A 25,759-nucleotide genomic window follows, 5' to 3' on the forward strand; every position below is an offset into this window, starting at 1 on the left:
ACAGGTCTAACGCAAATAAAATCACCATAAATCATCATGAATGCGATTTTTCTTGTTTTTTTTTTGTTTGTTCCAACGGTCAGACATGTATTTATCATTGATTCCAGAAAGATTTATTATTTTTTTTTTTTTAAACATTCTTCCTAGTTCAGATTTCATCGGTGAACATCATATGCTGCACAAAAGTCCGCCACCATCAATGAATTCGAAGTAAAGGCAGAGATAGCAGCGTTACCTAGCTACTTCCTATGACAAGACCCCTGTTCCAAGATGGCGGCGGTTTTGACGCATGCTTAGAACCCCCAGGTGAGGTCTAGTGTATATGTCTATGACACCAGCTTACACCACTTCAGATCGCATTTCTCGCGCATGCGTCGTGGAAATCTAAGGAAGTCTCGTTCTGGCCTACAAGGAAGAAAAGAAATAGTCGAATAAACTCGTTATTTTTGTTTGTTTTTTCGCACAAAAAGTATTCGCGTCACTTGATAAACATATAGTTGAGCCACGGTAGTCACTTGGGATATTTAAACATTTTCTTCATTGACTTTCTGGGCCGTCAAGAGGCAGTCCTTTAGGAGCCAATGTGGTAGTTATACAGCTCTCAAATTTAATCAAAAATATCTTCATTTGTGTTCCGAAGACGAACGAAGGTCTTACGGGGTTGGTACAGCATGGGGGTGAGTAATTAATGACTTAATTTTCATTTTTGGGTGAACTAACCCTTTAACGCCAAAACAGGTTTTGCGCTGACGTTAGCTGTTAGTAAATCTGACCCTTTTCTTGTAGCAAAAAATCTCTACTAGCATCTATACACACGTTTGAAAGCAAATGTTTTTAGCTACCAAAGCTTGAATTCATGTTTGTGTTCAATATGATGCAATTTATAACGCATCACAAGTACATGTTGCATGATCAGTTTTACCACAAGGGGAGCTATAATAGTTATTAACGTGAATTTTCTCATTCTTATATCGTTTTCTCTTCTGCATTACCCGCAAACTGCCCAAAAAATACCGGGATGACTTACGATGAGATTCTGAAGTGGGCATCGAATGTACAATTGGAATGTGAATGGCAGTGAAGCAATGTAATGGACGCATGACAATGATAAGGTGAATGTAGTGTGTCCAGATCACATTCATTCAACACACATGTATACTATAAAAAACATACTTTTTTTGTGGTCTCTAAGTAATTACTTAATCAAAAGAACTTATTTAGAGCGTATGCTATTTTGGAAGCAGCCAGGCATTTGTAAGAAACGTTATCGCCCCTACGAGTGAGTTTTGCTACTGCACGAACGCATGATGCAAGTACATATAAAAGGACTGGCTGCTTGCAATACTAAATGCATTTTTATCTGCATTTCTGTAGAGGACGTTTCTGGCCCAGGGGTGTTCTAAAAGTAACAGCATCTTACAAGACAAAAACCCAGGGGACATACCGGTTCTTATCTGTAAAAAGTATGATTAAAGCGCACAGAACAGCACTTGTGTGTGTACTGACTACAGAGATGCAGCACTGACATAGACAGGGACATTACCAGAAAGAGGCCAGTGATAGATAAGACAGAAATGGGTAAATCAATAAAGGGTCAAACTATGTCTGTAATTAGTTTTAGTGTGTGCTGTTGGTTGCTGCTTTTATTAGCCGTTGCATTAACACCCTTTAAAATCCATTTACGTCTCTACCCAATTTTTTTTTTTTTTTGATTTTCATCATCAGGGATTAAATTTAAAGTATTGTAACCTTTTGCACTACTTTGTTTATGTAAAATGAAACAAAATTTAGCAATTAAACTTAAAGGGATACTCTAACCCAAAAATAGAAATTCCTTCATTATTTATTCACCCTTATGTTGTTCCAAACCTAAATGAATTCTTTTCCTTCTGCGGAACACAAAAGAAGATATTTTGAAGAATGTTGAAAACCAAAGAGTTTTGGTTCCCGTTGACTTCCATTGAATTGTTTTTTGTCCATACAAAAGGAAGTCAATGGGAACGGTTACCAACATTTTTTAAAACATCTTCTTCTGTGTTCCTCAGAAGAAAGAAATTCATAAAAGTTTGAAACGAAATGAGGGTGGTGACAGAATTTTCATTTTTGGGTAGAGTTTAAAACATTTAAAGGGTTAGTTCACCCAAAAATGAAAATTATGTCATTAATGACTCACCCTCATGTCAGTTTCAGATATTTTAGATTTAGTCTGAGAGTTTTCTGTCCCTCCGTTGGAAATGTGTGTATGGTATACTGTCCTTGTCCAGAAAGGAAATAAAGACATCATCAGAGTCGTCCATGTGACACCAGTAGAATGTTTTGACGCATCGAAAATATATTTTGGTCCAAAAATAACAAAAACTACGACTTTATACAGCATTGTATTGTCACCAGATACAGTAGCAGTTGTACGTCTTCAGCATCACTAAAGGCGGATCCACAACAGAACCGGAAGAGCATACAATGCTGAATAAAGTAGCAGTTTTTGTTATTTTTGGACCAAAATGTATTTGTGATGCTTCAAAAATATTCGAACTAACCCACTGGTGTCACATGGGCGACAAAATGAACAAATCTTTTTCCGAGTCATTTGGTTCATTTAACAAACGAAACAAACGAATTGACTCGAAAAAAGATTTGTTCATTTTGATGAACGAGTTCGAACAGGAAAGTCATGAACGCGCGTCACAGAACAGAGCAAGGCGAGCATTTGAGCTTATAAAACTTAAACTTTGTTTTTTTTTTTTTTTAAATGAGGGGCCGTTCCGCTTAATAAGACCCTTATTCATCATCTGGAATCGTTCAAAGCCCTTTGAACAGTTTGTACTGAAAGTGTCTTTTGGACCTTGAACCGTTTGGTTCCCATTGAAGTCCATTATATGGAGAAAAATGCTGGAACGTTTTCATCAAAAACCTTCATTTCTTTTCGACTGAAGAATGAAAGACATGGACATCTTGGATGACATGAGGGTGAGTAAATTATCAGCAAAAGTTTTTTGAAAAGTGACCAACTCCTTTAACGACATAATTTTCATTTTTGGGTGAACTAACCCTTGAATTCTAGTCAAATTCATTGATTGTGCTGCGATGAGAACGCATAACAACACATAGTCTGTTTTCTGGGCTCCCAGAAGCCACGTGCTCCATGATTCACAGCCTGTGCCGAGAAATTTGTCAATACGACCGGCTGGCCCAGTTTACAGTTCAGTATTCTCTTTCTAGTGGGAACGTCAGTCTGCCTTCCAATTATAGCGCCAACTCGCTTGCCGAGCTGCTCAATCTACGGCCCAATTTCCAAACCTCACACTTTATTAAAAGCACAGAAGAGGGCTGGACTTCAGAAAATAGATTTCATATCAATAAGACTAAACGGTTTTGCTAGAAAACAACCAACAACAGCAGAAATTTCTCTTATTCTTTGGTAAAAGATTACACATGATACCATTTTCAGAGAAAATAATGAAGCACAAAATCAATAAAATAGCATTTTTTTTTACATTTTCATAAAAATAAATTGAAAGTATATGTTTACATATTCTATTAGCTTGTTGTTTAGTTGTTATACTGTACATGTTTATACAAAAAATTTGCTTTACATCCTGCTTGTTTGACATCATGAGTGCAGTCATCATCTGAAAGTGACTATAAGTTTGCAGCTTTTGAATGAATGTGCAAAATAAAAAAATGTTTAGACAGTTACCTTGATGAGAATTTTGCCTTTCAGGTCTTCAGGTGAAGGCAGGACTCCAGGTGGGTCTGTGGGGATGGAGGATATGTCCAGTTTATCACCAAACACTTCCGTCAGATACTGAGCCATCTTCTTTTGCTGAGGGACACTGCAGTGATTCTCAATGGACAAAATCACTGGATACCTGGAGGAAATATGGTCCAAAAACAAGCTTTTACATATCTATGATAATAGTGAGGCTAATAAAAACACTTAAAATGTCATTCAGGTTTGAGACAGAAGCGTTTCTTCATTTTATTTAAACATTATTTGCCTCGCTTCAGCTATGATAAAGAGACATCCACTCTTGCATTGTGTGTTGGTGCAGTTTGGGGGCGGAGCAATGAAGGGAGGGGTGTGTGTCGGTTGATTTAAAATACAACAGTGTTTCTCCAAAATTACTAAATGTATTAAAAAAAATACTTAAAGCTGTTGTTTTAAACTTAATGTACCTTTAAAACAACAGCTTACAATAATAAAAAAGGGTTACCAAAGCTTTAAATAGCTTATGCAAAAATCTTTATGGCTAAACAGCTCATTTCATATTTCTGAGGTGGAAAATCACACTTCTGATGGTTAAGCAAACATTATTTTCAGTGATTCAAGTCTTATTTCTTACTCTGATTGTGGAAAACACTATTTTTGGTACATGAATTTGTTAAGAGAAAACAAACAGCCCTAGATACTGCTAACAGACAGATTTTAACTTCTGTAAATGTGTGCTTTTACATTGCAATTTATAAACAAACATGCATAATATGGCAATATAATAATAATAATAATATAACATGGCAAGCAAAATAGACACATATCACATCTGGCATATGAATGAGACGTTGTCAAAAAATAGCTTTTTGTTTACTGCGACCTGCAAGAACCCTTAACAGTGTGCGGCTTCATTGCATTATGACCTTTAGCGAGAACAACACCTGAAACTCATAGCGATGGAGGAAGTCATGTAGAAACAAGCTGTCAGTGTGAAATGTTCATGTAGACACACATGTTCACATTCCCTAGACCCGCTCAACAGTGCTGTCACCAGGCGATATTACAAAAACAACGTGACTGTGGGCTAGCATTGATTGTCCTTCACTGCCAGCTGTCGGGCATGCAAACCTTCAGGACTGAAACTTCAGAGGAATAGTTGTCGTCTTTCATATATACCCCGAAAAAGCAATATATATATATATATATGAATGTGTCTGTATATGTGCATAGATGCACAATTTAATCATACATCTATATATTAAGCATACAAATATTATACAGTAACACTCGAAGGGGTGTGCATAAGACTGACATGACACCTTCATAACCATGACATGACACATGTCACGAATATGAAGGAGGTTTTATGCATGTTTGTGACAACTGTCATTAAGTGTCATTCGCTGAATTATGACATTTTTAATGCAAATATGACATTGTTTGAGATGTCTTTGTTATGACAACTTGACATTACCAAGACATAAATGTCAGAAACATGACATAGCAGATTAATTATTAAACTTAAAAAAGCACTTAGCTTTATGGGTTAACATTACATTATGGGTTAACAGCATTAAATGAGACCATTATAACTGTGTCATGAATATTTTTCGTGACCTCAACTACAGTGGTACTAATTGAATTTGTCATTAAAATGTTATAATGGCTTCATGACAGCCAATGTCAAAACCAACCACCTGACAGTTTAATGTAATGTTAACCAATAAAGCTAAGTGGCTTCTTAAGTTTGATCATTAATCTGCTATGTCATGTTTATGACAGGTTGTGTTGTCTTAGTAATGTCAAGTTGTCAAGACAAAGACACTGACAGGTTATGATGGATTTGTTTATGTCAAGGTGTCATAACAAAGACATCTCAAACAATGTCATATTTACAATCAAAATGTCATAATTCAGCGAACTTAATACATAATTATACATAATTCCACAACATACGTGTGCTCCAAGTACTCACAACACCACCAAATACAGAAACGCGCTGCAAATAACACGGTCCACAACGGAAATGTTTCCGGGGAATCAAATAAGTGACGGACCCGACTGGGACTTGCTTATTGCTCGTGAGCTTCCCTATGCCCTACTCCCTTTAAAGGGCAGACGGCAAAGCTCTTCAAGTGGGAATTTGGCGTGAGCATGACACCTAGTGTGTCATTTATGTAGCCGTTTGGAACTTGATGAAGGGAACAACAACAGACAACGTAACAACACAGCACTTTGTCCATCAGCTGTATAGCTGTTCTGACGACAGAAATATAATGATTAACATAACGGTTGCAAATAAATTATTCATTTTTTATTTTTACTTTATAAAAATCTGTTAAAATATCCGTTTTATATATCTGTATGTCAGTGCCATACATTACCTAACATTTTTAGGAAACTTCTTATAAAAATTTAAACATAAAATGAAACTATTTGTATAGTGTAACTGATGTATAGATTAATATCTTGCCTTCATGTTATTCTAGATCTTTTTATTTATTTATTTAGTTTTCAGATCATTGTTCTTTTCTCATTTGTATTGTGATGACATTGAACATACATGTTGTATATTGTACACAAGTTGTATGTCATAATAATTTGAATCTCTGTTTTGCGGGGGAAAAGTCAAAAGAAATTAAATAAAGTAGAATTTTGAGTAAGCAAGGACTCCAAGGAGTATAGACGAACTAAAAAAATATATATAATATTATTTATATATACAATATTACTTTAATAGTATAGTTTATTCGTATAGTTTATTTATATATTTTTTTAAAAAAAGCTTTGACTTCTTGTCAATAAAGGTTTTTTTTTTGCTCTAAGCACGTACTGTGGTTCTAGTCGGGTCCGTCACTTATTTGGTTCCCCGGAAACATTTCCGTCGTGGACCATGTTATTTGCAGCGCGTTTCTGTATTTGGTGGTGTTGTGAACGTTTGCAGCGCGTTTCTGTATTTGGTTGTGTTGTGAGTACTTGGAGCACAGGTGTGTTGTGGAACTGATGAAGATGTTTTTCTTAATTTGCGGATGTATTTTTGTATTCGAATGCGTTTTTATAGTTGCACACGTTTTTTTTGAATTTGCATTTGTCTTCATCAGGTTGCAGCGCGGTGAGCTCTCTCGGCCACCGTACATTATTGTAATTTGCTCACAGAAACAGAAAGTGTAAGTAAAAAGTATTTAATTGTACAACTAAATAGAATAAGAAAAATCCATCAACATCAACGGTTTGACGAAATCAACTTGAACATGTCGGCATGGTCGGAAGTTGATCTGATTCCATTTTCGTGAAATTTGGAGCAGCAATCTAGGAGTTTGAAATGTAGGTTTTTCATGAAATTAAAAATTATGGAATAATTTTCATGCATTTGAACTGTGTTAAAACGCATGAAAAAATGCTAAGAAAGGCAAAGAATCAGAGGAAACATGTTATTTTCTATTTTGTTTCTACCCCTTACATTTGAAAAGTTATTAGCATAAACGTTAGTGGACATTTGGACAGTTGGTGGCGTTTCAGTTAGAGACTCCTAATTTGCTATGGTATGGACTGTCCTCTATCTGTGTGCCAAATTTCGCAACTTTTTCACAAGCGGTTTTGTGGGCTTCCTTATCTTAGACTTTCATGGCGGAAGACGCAACATCGGTGCTTGGCCCATAATCAAAATAACTTTGTATGCGTGTACACTAGAAATTGCATGTTCTCACAAAAAGTGCCAACTTAATTATACATACATTTTGCTCTGCTCAGCTTAAAAAAAGTCATAAAGTCTGGCTTGTTGTTCGTTGTTTATACTGTATGACCTTTTGAATCAGTAAATATCCGATGTCTCTTACTGGGTTTTGATGAATGCATATTTGTTGATGGTCTCGATAACATCTTTAAAAAGGATTTTGGAAGTCAGGGTGTAGCCATGATGTACGATTGGTTCTCCATCCTGCCCATCCCAGCAATCCACTACAGGATGATAATAAAACAAAGTTAAAATGTATTAAATGGATTGATTTAAATGAATGAAATAAATGTAATTGATACTTTTTCCTTTGTATTTCTCTAAAACTAAAGCATATTTTACAAATCACACACGTAGCTTTGATTCTCATGAATTGTTTAGATCACAAACTGTGGAAATCCATTCACTTTAGGAAGATGCACTAAAAAGCACTATAGAAAATCAGGCCGGTCTTACCTTCCACACATCTGCAGCCGGCCTGAAGCACCCAGGCGTACATATCCACCCGAGACTGGGACATGAGCTGGTCGCCCATCAGGTAGGTGTTGTGGGAGGAAGCAATGAAGTAGTTACTGAGTGGCTGCGTCATGTCCTGGTTTACCTCGTAATGCTCAGGGTTGAAGATGTCCCCAGCAGGACTGCGCATGTAATTTGTAAAACCTGTGGTGTACAGTTAGAGGAGATTGTGAATTCCTGTCTACATTAGTCGATGCAGTACAAAGATAAACTAATGCAATGTAGTCTTGAAAATGAAAACTAAAGAATCTACTGTACCTGTGTAAAAAACGTAATTTTGTTATAACCTGTCAATTTACGTCTAGTCTCAACTTGATTTTCATCACCAGTTATTCAATTCAATTCGTAAATGTAAGTATTGATGGCCTAAGATATGAAACGAGCGGTTTGTGTGAGAAAACGAACAGTATTTATATAGTTTTACCTCTTGTAACCACAGCCACGTCCAAGTGATCTGAGGGTGTGGGTGCTTCGTGGCTGTGGTTACAAGAGGTAAAACTACTTACATTTACGAGTCATTAAATCATGTTTAATTTGGACTTCTCTGTGTATACTCTTTGAGGTGGTGACCATAGACCTGCATTATATGACTGACAGACAAGAACGGTTTGACCTAAAAATATCAAAATTGAAACTACTGCAGAAACAAAGACACCTACATCTTGGATGCCCTTGAGGTAAACTAAAACATACCTAAAATTCATTTCAAAGTGAACTATCCCTTTAAATCTGATGTGAAATGGGAAACTTTTAACATTTCCAGGTTTCTCAGAAGCAGAAGTCATCATAGTTGGATACACTTCTATAGTAGTAAACAGAAACTACAAAAAATATCATTTTTGAGTTCTAAGACTTTCCAAAAAAAAAAAATATATATATATATATGAAGAGCTCTTTTCCAAAACGCTATAAATCCATTTCAATAGTTTTCAGGAAAACTACATTTTTTACCTAGACCCACACATTTTGTGAATATTCAAATTATCCTGTTTAAATGTTTTATTGGTTCAGTCTGAACATTTTGAACAATAATTATTAAATCAAACAACAATATTGTTAATGATAATTTAAAAGTTAATTTTATTTTTTTCCAAAACGCTATAAATCGAAATAAACCTCAAACAAATAGTACCAATTTCAACATATGCATGAAAAAAAACAAATTATTAATACCAATTTCAACATATGCATGAAAAAACGAATTATTAAAAATGATCAATATATGATAACGATATTCAAAAAAGGGATGGGCACCCCTCCAGCACATGCACACACACACACAGGCTACATAACATGTGAGCAAAGCGGAGCAGCATGACGCTTAAATATAAGTTAAAAAAAAAAACAACAAAAAAAAATAAACATTTCACATTTGTTTTTAATAATATTACATTACTTATTTTTATTATTTCATCTATGTTGAGTAGGCTATGAAAAGGGAACCGCATGAGATGAGTAAGATAGGATCAAAATTCAAAAGCTGCCCAATATCGGAAAATATTTGGAGTGCTTCAGATATGATTTTGACCACTTATTAAGTTTTGTTTTGTAGAAAGCTTGTAAATTTCGTTTCATATAAATTGTATCTTCATTTTAATAAATGTTTCATCGACAAATTGACTGGATTAATACATTAGAAGTAAATATCAGACAATCAGGACACAGAGGCGCGCAGGTGAACCGGAGCGCGTCTCATAATATGAACCGAAACACCGCGATGCTTGCCTCACACAGGCCTGAGAACTAAGCTACAGAAAGCTTTAAATATCTACTTTTAAACAAAACAATTAAAAACTAAAATAAATTGGCAACTCTCTGCGTATGTATAGGCTAATTCGAAGTATGCGTTTCTCTATGCGCGTTCACTGCGAAGATGGCGAGTAAAGGCCAATTTATACTTCTGCGTCGAGGGTACGCCGTAATGTGCGGCGTTGGCTACGCACGTAGGCGACGCCGTTATGAGCATTTATACTTCTGCGTTCAGGTCTTGGTTGCTCTGCAGTACTGCTCCGAAACGCTAGTTGGCGGCGGAGAGTTTTAATGTTCCACTGTGTTTAGATTCCTCGCGGCTAGGTTACTACAAGCAATAGCGATTGAAAGAGAGTGGATCATGTTGGAGTTGGAGCTTATTGAGGTGGAAAAACAGTTCACTTTAGTAAAATTACTAAAACTGAAAGGCAGAAATGAGAGAAGACGTTGGAGGAGATGGTACGTGTGGAAATCATAGACAGTGATGGAAATGCGTGAGAAGGTACGTGCGGAAATGCGTAGGAGGAAATGCGATGCTACCAAGCCGACCAATCACCGATCTTGCGGTCCGCGTCGTCGCGACGTGTAGTTACATTTTTGAGGAGGTGCGCGTCAGGCGACGGCGAAGGGTACGCGCAATGGGACGCGTCTGTGCGTATGCTACGCCGTACCTACTGCGCGCACCCTACGCAGAAGTATAAATTGGCCTTAAGCATCATCAACTTTATCTTTGTTGCTGACACTGACAGAAAACACTAGTTTATTAATAAACAATTCAAATGTTTCATGCATAATCATTACTTTTGCCGGTTCTTTGTGGCAAGCTTTATGCATACGTTGAGATGCGGAATATGCCATTAAAAACGCTCATATGGTTTCTCTCCCATTTAATTAAATCAATATATGTGATTACTGATAATACAAATGGCTTAAATGATCTACTACTAGTCGACTAGAAAACTAGGACTCATTTTGAGGAATGAATGAACATAATAAACCTCTGTTCAGAGTGCCGCCGTGCTGGATTGTGTAGAGCGCTCATTGAATTTGAGGATTTATCGTGTTTAGGCTAAAAACAGTGCTGGTGCTTATCGCGGCTTGGGAAGAAACTGTATCTTGCAGTACATTTTAAACAAGGAAATATAGCGATTCGGCATGAAACGTTGATAGAGCAGTGAAAGGGTTCTGTCCGCAGCAGAATGACACGACAAACTCATTTTTTTTTAAAATGTCGTTTAACGCGTTTTGGAAAAGAGCTCTTCATATATATATAGAGAGAGAGAGAGAGAGAGAGCGAAAGAAAGAGAGAGAGAGAGAGATTGGTCAGAACAGAGAAAAATGTAAAATTTGCCATCACCGTTGTATTAGAAATTCTCTAGAGCAGCGTTAACCAGAAAATCTGTAATTTTATGCAAAATAAAACACAAGCTATTTGTGCCATAAATGTAAATTAATATTTAAAAAATTCAAACATAAACAACTAAAAATAAATGTGTCATTACAGGTTGTAAAAATTCGGAGGCGTATTGCATACACTTGAAGAAAAAAAATCTACTCTGTTTTTCTGAATTAACGAGTTAATTTTTCTTGAGAAAAAAATGCTCTGTTTTTTTGAATGAATGAGTTAATTTTTCATGAGAAAAATTTTTTTTGCTCTGTTTTTCTGAATTAACGAGTTAATTTTTCATGAGAAATTTTTTTTTTGCTCTGTTTTTCTGAATTAATGAGTTAATTTTTCAGGAGAAAAAAAAGTTTTTGCTCTGTTTTTCTGAATGAATGAGTTAATTTTTCATGAGAAAAAAAATTTTTGCTCTGTTTTTCTGAATGAATGAGTTAATTTTTCATGAGAAAAAAAATATTTTGCTCTGTTTTTCTGAATTAATGAGTTAATTTTTCGTGAGAAAAAAGTTTTTGCTCTGTTTTTCTGAATTAACAGAAAAACAGAGCAAAATATTTTTTTCCTCATGAACAATTAACTCATTAATTCAGAAAAACAGAGCAAAAACTTTTTTTCTCATGAGAAATTAACTCATTAATTCAGAAAAACAGAGCAAAAACTTTTTTTTCTCATGAAAAATTAACTCATTAATTCAGAAAAACAGAGCAAAAACTTTTTTTTCTCATGAAAAATTAACTCGTTAATTCAGAAAAACAGAGTAGATTTTTTTTTCTTCAAGTGAATGCAATACGCCTCCGTACAAAAATGTTTTAGCAACTAAATTTTAGAAATAAAACATCCGTACCATCAATCCCCAGGACACCCAGTGTCTGGTTTTCAGGACAAGGCTCAAACTTGGACACAATTTCGAGGCAGTGCTCTTTTGAGACACTGGTCATCTGAAACACAAACAAACAGTAAAGAAAGATGAATAAGTGAATCATTACACAATTACAAATGTGAAAAGCAAGGATTTAAAACAATTTGTAGTCATATATCAAATGTGTGATAAATAACACCACAGGGAGCCACATCCTCACACAACTCGCCCATCTCCGCTCTGGAGTCGATTGTGACGCCTGACAGCTGGCGTTTAAATGGACTGATTAGTCGATGAGATTCCCATTCACGCCAATCAGTGTTAGATATTTCCTCCAGCTAATGCAGTGGAGGATGGTGGGACACTGCCAGCTGTGGATACGGAATCGCAGTAAACTGCGCAGTACATCAACATCAACATCATTGTGATGTGCTTGTGGAACTTAAAGGGATTGGTCTATTTTATTCCATTAGCGATGCTTTTTGATAAGAGGCACTTTTTCTCTTTTCTCTGTTGGTAACTACAGACAAATGAGAGTGGAGTGTTATCATGAAGAAAAGGTCACTCTGAGTGATGCCATTTGCTTGAAATGCTCATTTCCTTATTCTATAAAGTTCATGGTGTATGTTTAATTTCAGTTTGACTGCATTCTAGTACTTTATAATACTGTACATGAGTGTTTTTAAACGTTTAATGAGATTTTAATGACCGCCTTAAACATCAGCGTTCTGTACTTGAAACACCACTTGAATCAAACATCACGTGGATTTTTGATTTGCTAGTTGAAGTGATATGAAAATTAACCACTAGAGTTGATCTTACAAATGAGGTTCCATAGGTTAATGAACATTTGAATAGAATTAAATATCATTCATAGGTGTAAAAATATCAATTCACTTGAGATGAATGTAATATTCTAATTAAATCACAAATCAGTTATGACATGCAATCAATTTTATATGACATATAGCATTAATATTAATATTAACATAGCATTAATTAAATCTCAGACATATACATTAAAAGTAGTCATTACTCCACAACCGGCGTCTGTATAACATCATTAACCAACGTGGTTGAATTTACAATATGCGACAATATGGTTTGGGGAAACAGTCGTTACAGACATACAACATAACAGAGTTATGTTGTTGTACGGGAAACACACCTCAGTTCAGTTTAGCATTTACCTAACACCATATTATTACCTTTACAACTTAAATTTAAAATGAGATATGGTGATACTTTTTCAAATAGAGTTCAAATATACCAAGTAGTCTCTCAATGTCACACATAATGCACGGTTGGTAAAGCAACGCTTTCTTTATTAACCTTAATCAGTGTTTTATATTTTTAGAATTTTAATTTTATAATCAATATATTTATCATTTGACAGTACAGATACCCATCATTTGCAGACGGTCCATACTTATTCAAAAAAAGGACTTCAATTTAAATATTTACGTTTAAACAAGGTCTCTCATTTCTGAAATTCAGAGAATTTCATAACCACTGAAAATGTACATTTTGTTTGTTTTTCAGTGTAAATAATGTGTTAATGTACTGTTAATGATTAGTGTTTCAGCCCACTAATAAAAAATTCTAATAAATCTTAAGCTGCTCCCTTTAGCAAAGCTACATTGACTTCTGTGCTGTTCTTTAACACCATAAAAGAGAAGGATTTGAGGGTGTGTGAGGACAGTCCTTCCAAAATGTTGAGAAAAAGTCTATAAACGTCACATTAGCATGGAAAGGTCACATTGTATTTTCATTGAGCTTATCAAATGATGTGCCTAAACTAAAAAAACATGAAAAAATCATGCATGACAGATGCTTCACAATGCCTGCTGCATTTTTTTTTTTTTTGCTTGTGGATTTGACCTGCCAACCACACCCCACCTTTTGTTCAGTCTCAAGGAAGCGTTTGAGGTCATCTGTATCCAGGTGGTCTTTATGGTTGCTGTAGGTGAGCATCAGCAGATAGAGATCGCGCCGCGTTGACATCATCTTATAGAAAGAGCAGAACTCCTCAAATCCCAAAGTGCCTTGGTTGTCATCAGTGTCTGCCTCCTAAAATCAGAGATGGAGAAATTTGGAGTGAAAGACCATCAAGGTGAATCAAACTGTTTGCCATGTAAGTAACATTGTAAAAGAATTTTAAAAACGTTTAAAAGAAGTTTAAAAGAATGTCATGCTGCTCTTTTTCATACAACAAAAGCATATAGTGTCCAGGGGCTGTCACGTTCAGAAAAAAAGGGAAAACCACCATGAAGGAACCGTCAAAGTAGCCTATATGGTATTGCAAATATTTTGAAGTCATACACCAAAGCTGTCACTGTGGCTGTACCTTTTCAAAAGGTAAACTTTTGTCCATTTCAGGTGCTAACATGTACATTTTAGATATGTACATTTCATGTGCTAATATGTACATTTTAGGTGTGAATATGTACATTTTAGGTGCTAATACTGTATGTACATTTCAGGTGCTAATATGTACATTTTAGGTGTTAATATGTACATTTCAGGTGCTAATATGTACATTTCAGGTGTTAAAATGTACATTTTAGGTGCTAATATGTACATTTCAGGTGCTAATAATTACATTTTAGGTGCTAATATGTACCATTAAGGTACCAATATGCAGCCTTTAGGTACAAAAGTGTATCTTTTGAAAGGGTACAGCCTCATTGACAGCTTTTGTACCTTTTTTTCTGAGAGTGTAGTTGCATTACATACACTCTAAACAATGCTGGGTTGTTTCACCCCAAATTTGGGTCAAATATGGACAAACCCAGCCAGAGGGTTACATTTTTAACTAAGTGTTTTGATTTGTCCATATTTGACCCAAAATTGGGTTAAAACAACCCAACACTTTTTAGAGTGTAGAATATCACAATTCCATTTTTCATGTTAATGATGCCGAACAGCAAGGTTCTCACGTGCCTCATAACTGTGGGGAGGGGAATATTTGCAATAAATCACGACTACAATAATTTTTGTTTCTCACATAAAGCTATTGTACCGTTTCAGAGGACTTAGTGTACAGGTTATGCCTTTTTTGCCATTTTTGTGGTTTGACCGTGAGTATATCGATTCACTTTCATTATGTGGAAAAGAGCAATGTGAACATTTTGCCAATCAACTTCTTTTGTGTTCTACAAATGTCACATTAGGTAAATAATGGGGGGAAAAAATTACATTTTTTGATTTAACTATTCATTTAAACCCTGGTTGCTCCAGGGGATCGTACCTGTAACTGTTCTGTTTATGTAATAAGTGTACAATTATAAAAATTCATATAGCATATTCTCCTGATTTAAAAAAAAAAAAAAAAAAATACATTTTAGAGTTAGCCTCATATCTGAATCAGATTATGGTCAGGCTTCATGTAAATAAACTGCTCATCACTTTCTACATCCAGGGATCCTCTTACAGAAAATACCACAAATATGCCTCTAGGTTTATGAACTGTAACCATTTTAATTTGTGTGCCATTTTTTGAATGAAAATACTAATAGAGTAAAGCACAGTTGTGGGTATTTGCTTCCTAAAGCATGATTTCAGTCACTGATCATTGGCTATAATGGAGGATAAACCAGCAGCTCTTCAATCAACTGAAGAAATGGATCATTCAATAACAGCAACCAACTTTCCCAATTAAACCCCTGCCTGGCTGAGAAGTCAAACCCCTAAAAAACAACAGCGACTCCACATCTCTCCTACAGCTCTCAGCCCATAAGAGCCCAGAACCGTTTTCTCAGCTCACTGAATCCCAGGCTCAGACGCCAGCGCTGATCCGGAGAGCTGCTGAGTCAAACACACACACAAAGGCTTGCAGTGAGCCGAGGCGTGGAGGATGTAATAAACCCTGAGCTAAGCGCCCGAGAATTGGTGCTTTATGGTGAGAAGCGTGAAAACAGGTCACAAAAAAACAAAAAAAAAAAAACAGGTCACTGAAGATGTCGAGAAGAGCCGCATTCACACTGCTCCCTCTGAGGAGATGGCATCACTTCCTTTGAGTACAGGACTAAGATATATAAATTATGGACCTTACAAATAAATACATTACATATCTAAAAATTTAACTTTTTATACAATAAATATACTTATAATTAAATGATCACATTCAAAATCTGAAAAAGTCAGGGTATACAGCCCGTTCTCATCCCAAGGCGTCATCTTACTGACGCTTTTGACCATGCATCTAAATCCGCCGTACATGGCAACCTTTAGCGTCAGTTAGATAACGCTCATTATAGGGCGTCATCTAACTCAGTCTTTCTCAAACTTTTTTCAGTCAGGGCACCTTTCAAAAGTCCATAACATCTCAAGGCACCCCAGTGTAAAATATAATTTAAAAAAACACTGCATAACCCAAATTTAAATGCAAATGTCTTGTTTAGTTAGACAGAACAGTAATGAACAGAGCCTAATATGAACTGTAAATAACAATAATAATAATAACTTTATAGCACCTTTAAAAACACAGGTTTGCAAAGTAATTCACAAAATAATTAATCAGACACAAATGCCATAAAACCGACCACAATCAATAACAGACGTGAGCCTGGTGCGACGCACACAGCCGCCCTTTCCTGGCAGGGATGGGTGAGAGGTCGTCAGGTGTCTTAAGTTTGTTTGGAATCATCCCTTGGTTTGACAGTTTCATCCCACATATTAGACACAAAGGGAGAGGGCATGTTGCATCCCCAGTACTGATGAAGCAAAATTTTAGGTAGTCTAACTGTCGTTGTATGTTCTCATTTTTAGCCTTGTCTAACGTTACCTTTGCGACCTTTGGTGCCGACTCAGAGCTGGTGGAGGAAGGAAGTAGTAGGCTGAGGCTCCATTTCACAGAAAAACTTTCCGGCTCTTGTGGGGATTTTCTTTTCAAAAAACGATCCATAATGCTGTAACTAAAGTGGCCTAAATTCACGTTTATTTTTACGTTTCTGTCAGTCTGAGATGTTGTTGCTATAACGCGTTGCTATAGATTGCGTCACTTGCGTCAAGTTGTGTGTGTCTTGCTTCGGTCTTGTGAGACGGATTTTTTTATGATTCATTTTATATATTTATCTAAAATGAATTTACAATTTTATTAATATGTTCATATGTTTAAAAAGAAGAATGTAAATATGTAAATTCAAATAGATTTATATATGAAATGTCAGCTGTTTTTTTTCTGTTGTTTTTTTTTATTTTTTTATTTTTTTGTATTTTTTAGCCTACGTAATTTTTTGGCGGCACCCCTGACACAGCTAGGGGGCACCCACTTTGAGAAAGGCTGATCTAACTGATGCTTTTGACCATGCGTCTAAATCCGACGCTCATGGCAACCTTTAGCATGAGTTAGATAACGCTCATCCTAGGGTGTCATCTTACTGACCATGCGTCAACATCCGACGCACATGGCACCCTTTAGCGTCAATATGAGACGCGCCTCCTAGTGGTCTAACCCTAACCCTAACCTACCCCAGACCTAAACCTACCCATCATCTAACTGATCCTAAAGGTTGCCATGTGCGTCGGATTTAGACGAATGGTCAAAAGCGTCAGTTAGATGACGCCCTATGATGAGCGTCCTCTAACTGACGCTAAAGGTTGCTATGAGCGTTGGATTTAGACCCATGGTCAAAAGCGTCAGTTAGATGACGCCCTAGGATGAGCGTTATCTAACTGACGCTAAAGGTTGCCATATGCATCAGTTTTAGACGTATGGTCAAAAGCGTCAGTTAGATGATGCCCTAGGATGAGCGTTATCTAACTGACGCTAAAGGTGGCCATATGCATCAGATTTAGACGCATGGTCAAAAGCGCCAGTTAGATTGGACGAGAATGCGTTGGGGCCATAGGGTTGTTAGAGATTGTAGGTTATTTACTGTCAAAAATGCCATGTCTTTATTATAATCTGTTCTCTAGATGTAAAAAATATATATATATATATATTTAAAAATTTTATCCGCCAGCCCAGTCCAATTTTTTGAAAAAAGACATGAGTCTAGGTATAATTCCCATCCATAGAACAAACGGTGCAGATTACATGTCAAGGTCAAATTGTGAAATATTATTACAATTAAAAAAAAAACTGTTTTCTATTTTAATATATTTTAAAATGTAATGTATTCCTTAGTGTCACTTGATTAATATGATAATTTTGTTCTCAAGTAATGTATATTTTATTCTAATAATTATCATAGTAATTATTATCACATTTAAAAATGGTCATACTGCTTAAAATATAAAAAACCCCCCCGAACTATATTGTCCTTTCAGGATTCTTTGATGAATAAGAAATTTCCAAAGCACATTTATTTTAAATTAAGTTTTTTTTTTATTATTGTCACATTTGATCAATTTAATGTAACATTGAGGAAGTATTATATTCTTTTAAAAAATGGCCTTTGACTTATTACTGAATATAGTTCTCTAATATATATTATTTCAAACATATGTTGATTTCAGTTTATAAACAATTAATAAACACACAGCAGATTTCAGCACACAATGTGCAGACAATCACACAGGTTGTTTATGAGGTTAAGCCAGAGAAATCAGGGCCAAAGTCTTAAGGTGACATCACTCTCTGTTGTCGGATAGCAGGGCCAGATTGCCCCCCTGTGGTTTACTGTGTCTTACACTAAAGGCCATCTGTGTCCATTTACAGCAGATGGGGTGGATGCTGATGAAGTGTGAGGCTTAGTGACCTGCAAACAGCTGAGGCGAGGTCTCGATCACATACTCACCATAATCCGGGTGGCCATTTTTATGCTTTGGAGCCCAAAAAAACAAGGAATGTCGATATGTAAAACATTGTTTATTATGTATTTTGCTAAAATCTTTAGTCCTGACCAATTATCTGTATTTTCATATTTAAGTTAGAATCATTCAAAATATATGGGACCAATGATAATACTGTGTGGGCTATGCATTCAAAATATGGTTAGTGATTTTTCAAAATACCTAGCTCTAACTACTGCAATTTCTTCCTAGGCTGATTTTGAGTTTCCTAGACTGAGGAAAATACCAAATGGTACGCTTGATACCAACTACTAAGTAATGCAGTGCCAACACACCACATTGCTTTCAGGGTTATATTAAACTAATATTTATGATGGATCCAATATTCCTAACATTTTGGAACAATCCAACATGGAGTAGCTGGCAGGACCTAACATTTTTGGCATCTTCTAATATGGTGAACAGATTGGATCCAATATTCCTGACATTTCAAGTCAACCTTAAAAAGTCAGGTTTTTGTTGGGGTTTTTTACATTGTGAAATACACCTTTTGGGATCGCTTACCCTTAAGGTAACAGATAGCAGATATCATCAGGTAGTATCCAACCTTCCTTGAGTGTTTCAACCCTTAACCACAACACTCTCCAGTTGGTGGATCGGCAGTGGTGGCCAAATCACTGCCCATCTGCTCTTGGATAACAGCTGCCTTCCTCTCTCTTACTTCATATCCAGCAAAAAGCTCATTCAGCCTCATCTCCCATCCAACAAGTAGCGTTCGTTTTGCTCTTCTCGTCCATGCCTAAAGCTTACAACAGCTGCCATGCTGATTTGGCAGGAAAGGTCTTCCTCTCATGAGCCTCTTCACAGCCCTCCTTCCATAGCTCTTTATTAAGAGTGATACTCTTACTCTTAGATTTAAGTGCTGCTTTTGATACAGTGGACTATAAAATTATTATCTTATGACTTGAAGAATGTGTGGCTATTGAAGGTTGCACTCTAAACTGGTTAAAGTCCTACCTGAATGCTAGAACATTTTCATTTCACTTTTATGCAGATGACACCCAAATTGATTTGCCCCTGAAGAAAAACTGTCTGATCTTTGAAACGAAATAACTCTGCTAGATCATTATGTTCATCTCAATAAAGATTGCTGATGGTTCCCAGATCTAGACTTAAGACGAGGGGTGACCGTACTTTTTCTATTGTAGGTCCAACATTTTGGAATATTCTTCCTCTATCTCTAAGACTAGTATCCACATAGTCTGATTTTAAATCTAAGGTAAAAACCTTGAATTTTCTGATTGGTGTTTTTGATGTCAATTTTCGTTATAAATAGTCTTTCTTGTTTTTTAGATATTTATCCTGTTGTACACCACAATGGCCAGCTACATTTGATTTTATTGTGCTAAATAAATAAATAAAAGTTGATCTGATGTTTTGATTTCTGGTATTTCAGAACATTCCAACATTGGACATAGAGATTGGATCCACTATTCTTGGTGGTTTGGCATAGTTTTGGCAACATTTTTGGGTAGCATAACCAGCAGGATCTAATAGTTTTGGTGTACTGTGGCTGTTAGGATCCCAACAATCTAAAAAGTAGACTGTGGTTGGTCACTTTACATATCAGTCAGACTAAGAAGGCGACTTCCTGCCTAATATTGTGTTCACACCGGACGCGAATAGTGTATCAGGCGCGAGTGATTTGAATGTTAAGTCAATGCAAAGACGCGTTACGCGCATCAAAAATTCCTGCCGCATGAATGAGACGTAGAGCGTGGCGCGGTAGACGCGAATACACCTCATCTGCGCGTCAAGTTTGCGCGAATGCTGCAAATTAGGCGTCTGGTGTATTAAGCGTGTTACGCGCAAATGATTTAGTTAGTGCTATTTGCGCATTCACATGTTTGATGCGAATTTGCACCAGGACAGGTTAATAACTTTTGGAGGCTGGCTCTATTTATCATCAAAACAAAAATAAATGAGAGATTAGGTGGATGAGGGTGAGGGTGATACAATGCAGGACAACAGGTCATCAAACTGGTCGCGGGACAGGCGGAAGTACCGCTGACAATGGCCGTCATCCAGGCACAGCTCCTGGAGCGAACAAATTGTGAAACTCGCCAAACTGGGTTCGCCTCCGAAGGGTCCGGTGGATACAAATACGGCGACGATGATCCCTACGCCGCTTTTCTGCTCCTAGTGGTGACTCTCTCAAAATGCTCGATCAACATAAAAAAAGATGGCCGCCAACTGGTTTCGATTCCGACACGCATAAATTTCGCTTCAAACTTTTGTTTTTACACACTTCAATTTCGCTCTTGACGCGCGAATGGATTCAAAGTGTATTTGACGCGTAATTCGCATCTGGTGTGAACGTACAGTAAATGGGAGTTTTTGACAAGAATAAGCTACAATGTGACTAGTCTTTATGTAAAAAGTATAACAAAAGCCATAAAATATATTGACGGTTCATGAAAAGTATTCAGTTCGTTTTCAAACTTTAGAGATGTTGTACCTTTAAAAGTTGATATAGTATATAGTATATTAAAATTGTCAATATTTGGTAAGTGGCTATTGTCTTTATCAATCACACCCAATTGTCCTGATCGCAATGGTTCAACTTACCTTAAACATCTGTTTGACTTTCTGTCTGGGAAGGTTGACGTTGAGTTTATGCAGGAGCTGTAGGACTTCACTGATGCTGAGGCAGCCGTCTCCATTCTTATCTGCCTCTGCGAAGGTCTGCTTCAGCCATGTAATGGGAAGAGTTAAGGGTCTGAGAACATAGAATGGCAAGCACCGCCACCAACAAAATATTATGTTAAGCACCGTTTCATAACAAGAATTTAAACTGCTGATGTTGCGAGTTTGCTAAACAATGTCTAAACCAGTAGTATGAAAATAGCTCACATTTTTTTTTCAAAACTGGGTATCTTTTCACAAAACAATCTACCTTTCTTTTCTTTTTTAAAGAGTAGCATGATAAAAGGCTATTCACTGATTCATTTGATTCCCAGGAAGAAGATCCTGAACTGCATTATTCGTCTCCCAGATAAGGAAGACAAGTCTGAGAAAATGCACGTAGCGTGACTCTAGCTAACTCCTTTTTTATGATAGCTTGACAGTAACTATGTCTTCATAATGATAGGTGGACGATAGTGAACTACTTTTTAAAAGCATGGCTTGAAATACTAAATTATGAGTTTCCTCGACAGGGAATCTAACTCTGTTGACAGTTCCAACATGTTCATTTTTCCCAATCTACTAAAAATCGGATTGGTAGTAAGGTAGCTAGCATCATCTTTATTGGGTTTCTGTCATTGCAACTACTTTAGAAAGGATATTGGTCACGAGTGCGTTGTCGTTTGGCCAGACTGTCTTCATCGCTGATGCCGGCCATAAGGTACTTAAGGCCAGTGATCCAGGTGCGAGCTTCTTCTCCTGTGCCTGACACCAGGTCAAGGGACGCCATGTGCTCGCCATAGTAGATGCTGAAGCAGCAGTTGGGATCAAAACTACCGTCAGCATACCGCTGGAAGATCTCAGACTGCTTCCCCTCACACACCTCCCGAATGGAGTCGATTGGGACTGGTAGGAGAAAAAGATAACGGGTCTGAGTAGTTAAAAGAAAAAGATGACATTTATGCTATAATCCTGAGGTGTTCGTTAACATTCCTACTTTCCTTCAAGCAGCAACATCATCGTGCATCAACATCCTAATGCTACGAATGTGTGTAATCATGTAAATGAGAAGAGCAGATGGCTACCTCAAATTAAACACTCTCCAATGCCAATGTACAACATCTAGAAACACTTAATTCGTCAATTCTTGCTCATTTAAACCAGATCATGTCTGCCAAGAGAGTAGCCACATCTGAACAGCATGAGCACATTCCTCCACCCAAAAACAATGCAATTCTAGCTACTACTGGAGTGACATCTGATTCAACACGTGATTGTTTTCAAAAACCCATTTTTGAAATGTAGAATATCAAGATGAGATTTTTAAGAAAAAAACAAAACAAAACACAGCCTATCTGTTTATTACTTGATTCTGATTGGTCACTCATGGCTTTCTGTATATTTCATTCACATATTCTTGTATAATGAAACGAATGTTTGTTAAACTGTAAACTGTACTATACAGTACAAATTATTTATGCAGTTAAGAAAGAAAGAAAGAAAGATAAGCTATAAGAAAGACCCAATGGAATGAATAAACAAACATAATTTTCTTTTTGTGTGTTGACATATTTATTTTAAAACAGCAAGTTGAAAAGTAGCCAAAATCTTTCGGTATATCTGGCTACTAGACAAAACTACACTTGTCAACTTGTGTAATCCACGGCTGACTACATTTTTAGTGTTTCAGTAGTCACATATATAGCCACATATACATATACATATACATATATATATATATATATATATATATATATATATATATATATATATATATATAAAATTTACCACATTTTATTACCACATATACACACACACACACACACACATATATATATATATATATATATATATATATATATATATATATATATATATATACATATATTAGGGCTGGGCAACAATTAATCACGATTAATCGCATCCTAAATAAAAGTTTGTGTTTATGTAATATATGTGTGTGTAGTGTGTATAATTATTTTGTATATATAAATACACACACATGCATGTATATATTTAAGAAATATTTGCATGTATCTACTTTATATATATTTATACATAATTAATATTATGTGTATAAATAAATATTTGATATATTAAGAACACATTTTTCTAAAATATATACATGCATGTGTGTGTATTTATATAAACAAAATAATTATACACAGTACACACACATATATTGTAAACACAAACTTTTATTTTGGATGTGATTAATCGCAATTAATCGTTGCCCATATATATATATATATATATATATATATATATATATATATATATATATATATTAAAATGCTGCTGTTCATCACACGTTTTTTGAACTTGCAGTGTACTTTAAATCTCAAAAGTATATTGGTAACACTTTATTTTACAGTGTCATTGTTACATACATTGTTACTATACTATAACTAACCCTAAACCAAACCCTAATCCTAGCCCTATAATAAGTGCATGTAGTTACTTAATATTGCTCAGTACATAAATGTATAATTACAGTGTAACAATTACACCTTAAAATAAAGTGTAACCAGCATTCAAAATACTGGAAAACATTATACCCGAAATAGCTTAAAGATAGTAAGTATCTTTTTGTTTTTATGTTGTTATTGTCAAAATATAGATTCATTGTGGATTAAATACTTAAAATTAAAGTGAAAATTGCGTATACAGATAAGAGGTTTTTATCTATACTTTAGCAGATACAAAAAGAGTATAAAAAGCATGAAAAGTACCATCTGTGTGTGATTTCCACTAGGAGATCTCTAGGCTGCTAAATAATGCAGATTGAGGTGGTTGCAGAATCTCAGATGATCTTATTGTTGAAGTATATATACTCAAAGGCTCAAAGGTTCAGAAGTTATCTAATGAATCTCACATGAATTTTTACTTTTTTTAATGAACCAACTGGTGCATACTGAAATCTTTCCGGTTAAGACTGATGAATAATTGAGTCAACTTAAGAAGCTGATTAATTCCCCAGCCTGCGGTGGAATGACGGGACTCTGAACTTTATCCCCCCTCGTGAGAGACAATGAGCGCTGTCATTTAGACATGAATCATCGGATGTTACTGAAGTAACCATCCCCTGTGAGGTGTGTAATGTCAATAACTCATGATAGTTGAGGACATCCCCAGGAAATAGTAAGGCAAGAGAGGCAGGTCAAGACACAGACACGCTAATCTATTGTAGTCATATGCACGGCAGTTAAAGCAATCAAATTACATCTGTAATAGATAAGTAGTCATTGTTGAATGATAAGAAAGAAAAATGAATGAAATCAATGTAGTGTTTCTCTTATTTTTTAAGTATCCATCTTCTCATTTTTGTTCTCTCAAGAAAAGAGTAATCTATTACGTTTCTCCTCTAGAGTTTCAGAGGACATCTCAAACTATATTAAGGTTTACCTGATAGCAAATTCTGCATTCAACAGTGCTCAATAGTTCTCATATGAACTCAAACTGTTCTCATCAAATTTAAAGGGACACTTCAGGATTTAGCATTAAGCTTTGTATTAGTAGAAAACCTGTAATATTTTCAAATTACCATGCTCTCCACCCTCATATCCCCCTGAGATTCTATGATGATGCAAAAATCATTATTTTGCGCCATCGGATGATTTTTTTGGCCTTATAGGGTGGGATCTCACTCACAGAATGAACACATAGTGTCAGCCATCTTTTTTTTGGAAGCTAAGCTGACAGGCTCTTGTTCTGTGGAGAAAGCCGAGTAGTAGGGGTTACCATCCTCTTTTTCCCGGACATGTCCGGCCGTCAATGTCCGGGATTCAGCTTTTGCTTTCTGCAGTCGTCATTCATTGTTTACGTGTACAGCTTTTGTTTCAATCTAACTGAATTAATTCTGATTGGTGAATCTGAATGTGGTGTTTACATGAACGCTAAACAAGTGATCGGTTGATGTGCGTATTAACATTGCAAAGAAAATTCACGCTCCTCTGTGAGAGATACGAGACCGGTTCGTCTCACAGGTGTCGCTCATCGGTAATCACGCCACCGGCCTCGCGCCGTTCTCCTGCGGCGATCACTCGTCCCGCTCGCCACAGTAAACATGATGAATGGCGACTGTAGAACGAAAAAGCCGAATCCTGGACATTTTGGGTGTTCATTTTCGGGCAGACTCATCACAGAGACTCACTAGCAGCCTAGACTGGTTGTTTAACCTCTGCGCTCTGTTACCGGTAGGCGTGGCCTCCTAGGGCAGCGAAGCAAGTGCATTCTGGGAGTTGTTGTCTTTCATCCACATAAGCCAAAAATACATTTTCTGGCTTTTCTCAGTCTAGAAAGCTCCAAATTCAAAAATAATTTCACATTTCTTCTGCATAAATGACCCGTTTTAAATACACAATCATC

General features: G+C 36.2%; 1 protein-coding gene and 1 long non-coding RNA gene across 2 annotated transcripts in view; one reads left to right on the forward strand and one right to left on the reverse strand.

Annotated features, from left to right (window-relative positions):
• The window catches only part of plch2a (phospholipase C, eta 2a), a 191,935-nt gene that overhangs the window by 32,179 nt on the left and 133,997 nt on the right, over positions 1-25,759 (reverse strand). Inside the window, exons 4-10 of the mRNA XM_089119344.1 lie at positions 22,052-22,297; positions 21,335-21,462; positions 13,868-14,038; positions 11,954-12,047; positions 7,902-8,105; positions 7,549-7,669; positions 3,698-3,869 (exon numbers count right to left, since the gene is read on the reverse strand). Coding sequence (XP_088975470.1) covers positions 3,698-3,869; positions 7,549-7,669; positions 7,902-8,105; positions 11,954-12,047; positions 13,868-14,038; positions 21,335-21,462; positions 22,052-22,297 — 1,136 coding nt within the window. The remainder of the gene's footprint in view (positions 1-3,697; positions 3,870-7,548; positions 7,670-7,901; positions 8,106-11,953; positions 12,048-13,867; positions 14,039-21,334; positions 21,463-22,051; positions 22,298-25,759) is intronic.
• On the forward strand, positions 6,591-14,012 carry LOC148973643 (uncharacterized). Its single transcript, XR_016146452.1, has 5 exons — positions 6,591-6,699; positions 6,814-6,879; positions 7,858-7,983; positions 8,524-8,638; positions 13,879-14,012. It is a non-coding gene; the product is annotated as an uncharacterized LOC148973643 (long non-coding RNA).

The sequence above is a fragment of the Pimephales promelas genome, chromosome 14 (assembly GCF_988280905.1).
Source record: "Pimephales promelas chromosome 14, fPimPro1.hap1.1, whole genome shotgun sequence".
Lineage (NCBI taxonomy): Eukaryota > Metazoa > Chordata > Actinopteri > Cypriniformes > Leuciscidae > Pimephales > Pimephales promelas.